Source organism: Vicia villosa, linkage group LG4 (genome assembly GCF_029867415.1).
Source record: "Vicia villosa cultivar HV-30 ecotype Madison, WI linkage group LG4, Vvil1.0, whole genome shotgun sequence".
NCBI lineage: Eukaryota > Viridiplantae > Streptophyta > Magnoliopsida > Fabales > Fabaceae > Vicia > Vicia villosa.
Genome location: NC_081183.1, coordinates 191,279,381 through 191,283,021, shown reverse-complemented (window position 1 = coordinate 191,283,021; position 3,641 = coordinate 191,279,381). Strand labels below are relative to the sequence as shown.

Below are 3,641 nucleotides of genomic sequence, written 5' to 3'. Positions count from 1 at the left end.
TCCTACCTACTAAGCTACAACTAGTAGCAACAGTAATCAACATCGATTATTATAATAAATAAACCCAATGACTAATCACAATTAACAATAATTAAAAAAACTAATCCAATTTCTAATTTCCAATTTCCCACCCCCTCATCTCTTTATAAGGTCCACATTCACTGCACCTTTTTCATTCATTCTCATTCTTCTCATTCCCACCTTCCTCCTCCAAAATGGGTTCCACCATGAATCTCTTCTTCCTCTTCATCTCACTCACCTTCACTCTTTCACTAGCCTTAGACATGTCGATCATCTCCTACGACAAAACTCACCCCGATAAATCTATCCAAAGAACCAACGACGAAGTGTTGACTATGTACGAAGAGTGGTTAGTCAAACACGGTAAAAACTACAACGCTTTAGGCGAGAAAGAAAAGCGATTCGAGATCTTTAAGGATAATCTTGGCTTCATCGATGAACATAACAGTAAGAATTTGAGTTTTAGATTGGGGTTGAACCGGTTCGCCGATCTGACGAATGAAGAGTATCGAACCAGGTTTTTGGGAACCAGGATCGATCCGAACCGGAGGATGAAGAAGGTGAATTCGAAGTCACAGACCAATAGATACGCAACACGTGTCGGTGATAAATTGCCTGAATCCGTTGATTGGAGAAAGGAAGGTGCTGTTGTTAAAGTCAAAGATCAAGGAAGCTGTGGTAAGCACTCTGATTTTCGATTATTTTTTATTTATTTATTTAAAATAAAAAAGAAAAATTCTTTTCTTCGTTTTCAATCATCATTTTTTACTTTAAAATTATTATTTTTTTGGATATTTTGTTTTTATAATCTTATTTTTTGATTTATTGCTTCTGATGTTGTTTGTTTATTCATGTGACATAAAGATTGTTTTTTGGCTGAAAAATATTGATTTTATGATTTAGGTTTAAATAGATTATAGATATGGATTTCAATTTTAGACTTGTTTTTAATTTTGTGGATATGTTGATAGGAGTTCATAATTATTATTGTGTTATTGATTTTATTTATGATCTGATTCTGAAATTGTATTGTTGTGGATCTTTTTGGTGTTGAATCGAACATAATCCCGATCCTGAAAATTCATTTGGATTTTCATGTGCTTAACCATAAACGATAATTGAGATTTCAGGATTTATTTTGAAATTATGTGAAGAATTGACACATAGATATGGTCATTCAAAATTGATCTTGTTGAAAATTCTCATATTTGTTAAGAGAACGTCTTGATATTCATGTTTCATATGATATTGTCTTGTCAATCAGACCTAGATTCTTTTACTTCCACGAATATTTAGGACATGTTTGGATAAAAAACTTATTTGCAGCTTATATAATTGCTTATTAATATAAGCGCTTAGGCATAAGCTTATATAAGCTGTTTCTATTGTAATTATAGATTCTTGATATATCAATTATTGATGTAATTATATGGTTTTCTGAATTTTGCTAATTTTTATGTGCTTGCATTTATTTCTCAATGAAGGGAGTTGTTGGGCATTTTCTGCAATAGCAGCTGTAGAAGGAGTGAATAAGTTAGTGACAGGTGATCTAATTTCACTATCGGAACAAGAACTGGTGGACTGTGATACATCATATAATGAAGGATGCAATGGAGGACTTATGGACTATGCCTTTGAGTTCATCATCAATAATGGTGGCATTGACTCAGACGAGGATTACCCCTACCGTGCTGTTGACGGTAAATGTGATCAGAACAGGGTAAGTCAATTAGTCATTGATTGTTTAATGATAGTGATAAGTGTTGGTGAAAAATAGTTACCACTCTGATTCTTACATTGGTTTTAATCTTTTTGGTTATTTTGTTTTGTGCAGAAAAATGCTAAGGTTGTTTCAATTGATGACTATGAGGATGTTCCGTCTTATGATGAAGGTGCTTTACAAAGGGCTGTTGCAAATCAGGTTGTCGCTGTTGCCGTTGAAGGAGGTGGTAGGGAATTCCAGTTGTATGATTCTGTAAGTTTCTAAATTAGTTCTACTACAAAATGAGAGAACGTTATTTTCATGGTTTTGGTATCGGTACTTAGGCAGTCACATGATCTTAGACTCGTATTCTAACTTTCTAGAATAGAACAAAAACATGAGTTAGACGGTCCTATCATAAATGTTTGACTACGTTTCTATAGACTATCTATTTTTAAAACCAAGGTGTCCCTTATTTCTATATGGTATAGGAGAAATGAATAGAAGAGTCAAAATTTTCAATTGAATTTTAGTTCCTTTCTTCTTCCTAAGTTTTCTTATTCAATGTATGTCATTTTTCTGTTTTCAGGGTGTGTTTACAGGAAGATGTGGAACAGCACTAGACCATGGTGTTGCAGCTGTTGGATACGGAACAGAAAACGGTAAAGATTATTGGATAGTTAGGAACTCATGGGGTGCAAGCTGGGGAGAAGCAGGTTACATCAGACTCGAACGTAATATTGCTTCAAGCAAATCAGGCAAGTGTGGAATTGCGATTGAGGCATCTTATCCAATCAAGAATGGTTTGAACCCCCCTAAGCCTGGTCCATCACCACCTTCACCCGTGGCACCACCATCTGTTTGCGACAGTTACTACAGCTGTGCCGAAGGTGCAACTTGTTGCTGTATTTTTGAGTATGGAAGATCTTGCTTTGAGTGGGGATGTTGCCCTCTCGAGTCTGCTACTTGCTGTGACGATCATTACAGTTGCTGCCCTCAGGAGTATCCCGTCTGTGACACTTATGCAGGACTTTGTCTTAAGGTATGGCCAAATCAACCTTACCTTTCATTTGCTTGCATTTACGATTGGATTTTCACTTGAAGCCCATGGTTTAAACTCAAACTGGACATTGAACCAGTGAGACCTTAGAGTCACTGTTCAACTTTTTTATACTATTTGAACCGGAGCAAAACCATAATCAAACTCTTTGTTGCAAGTCCGAGTTTTGACTCTTCTATTCTCTTTTGCTTATCCAAATTTGTGTGCATGATCATCACAGAGCAAGAACAATCCATTAGGAGTGAAGTCATTCAAACGAACTCCTGCAAAGCCACACTTTGCCTTTGGAGGTAAGAACAAGATGCGCAGTGCTTAAGTTATTGGTGGTGAAAATGTTCGTGCTGAAGGATTAAGAGTAGGACGAAGAAACAAAAACACTACATGATGCCATTCTCCTATGTTTTCAAGGACGATGCACGTAACATTATATCTGTTCTCTATTTTATTTTATGATACCAACAGATACATTATGTCAAATTTCAGTCGCACTGACTGTGTACATAGCTATGCACTGTATTTCTATTCAAATTCCAAACCAAGAACTTAATTGATTATTGTGCTTTCAGCTTTTGTAAATTATTGGATCATCATTCAATAATGCTTTTGGTTGAATAATTTATTCTATATTTATGTGTTACTTTTGTTCTGTATGCTGGTTCCTACCGAGAAGCATGCATGAATTGTATTAGTTGTGAATATATTTCTTCATAGAAAAGAACATGTGGGACAGATTGATGATAATGTAATAGAGTATCCATGGTGGAACAATCAATGTGGTTTGATTCCATTTTGAAACCAAATATTTTATTTTGATATCCAATAATTTAAAGATTTTTTTAGGGATTTTATAAAAAAAAT

General features: G+C 35.0%; 1 protein-coding gene across 1 annotated transcript; it reads left to right on the top strand.

Moving 5' to 3' along the window:
* The first annotated feature begins 169 nt into the window (after nucleotides 1–169).
* On the top strand, nucleotides 170–3,420 carry LOC131596498 (cysteine proteinase mucunain-like). The gene is made up of 5 exons (XM_058869157.1): nucleotides 170–699; nucleotides 1,506–1,741; nucleotides 1,856–1,996; nucleotides 2,313–2,765; nucleotides 3,004–3,420. The coding sequence occupies exons 1-5, from the start codon at nucleotides 216–218 to the stop codon at nucleotides 3,097–3,099; spliced, it is 1,410 nt and encodes a 469-aa protein (XP_058725140.1). The 5' UTR covers nucleotides 170–215; the 3' UTR covers nucleotides 3,100–3,420.
* Nucleotides 3,421–3,641: the final 221 nt, after the last annotated feature.

Bases quoted from the DNA above. Each gene is read 5' to 3' on its own strand.
- LOC131596498 (XM_058869157.1), top strand. From the start codon at position 216: ATGGGTTCCACCATGAATCTCTTCTTCCTCTTCATCTCACTCACCTTC. The intron at 700-1,505 runs GTAAGCACTCTG...TTCTCAATGAAG, and splicing joins CAAAGATCAAGGAAGCTGTG to GGAGTTGTTGGGCATTTTCT. The intron at 2,766-3,003 runs GTATGGCCAAAT...TGATCATCACAG, and splicing joins ATGCAGGACTTTGTCTTAAG to AGCAAGAACAATCCATTAGG.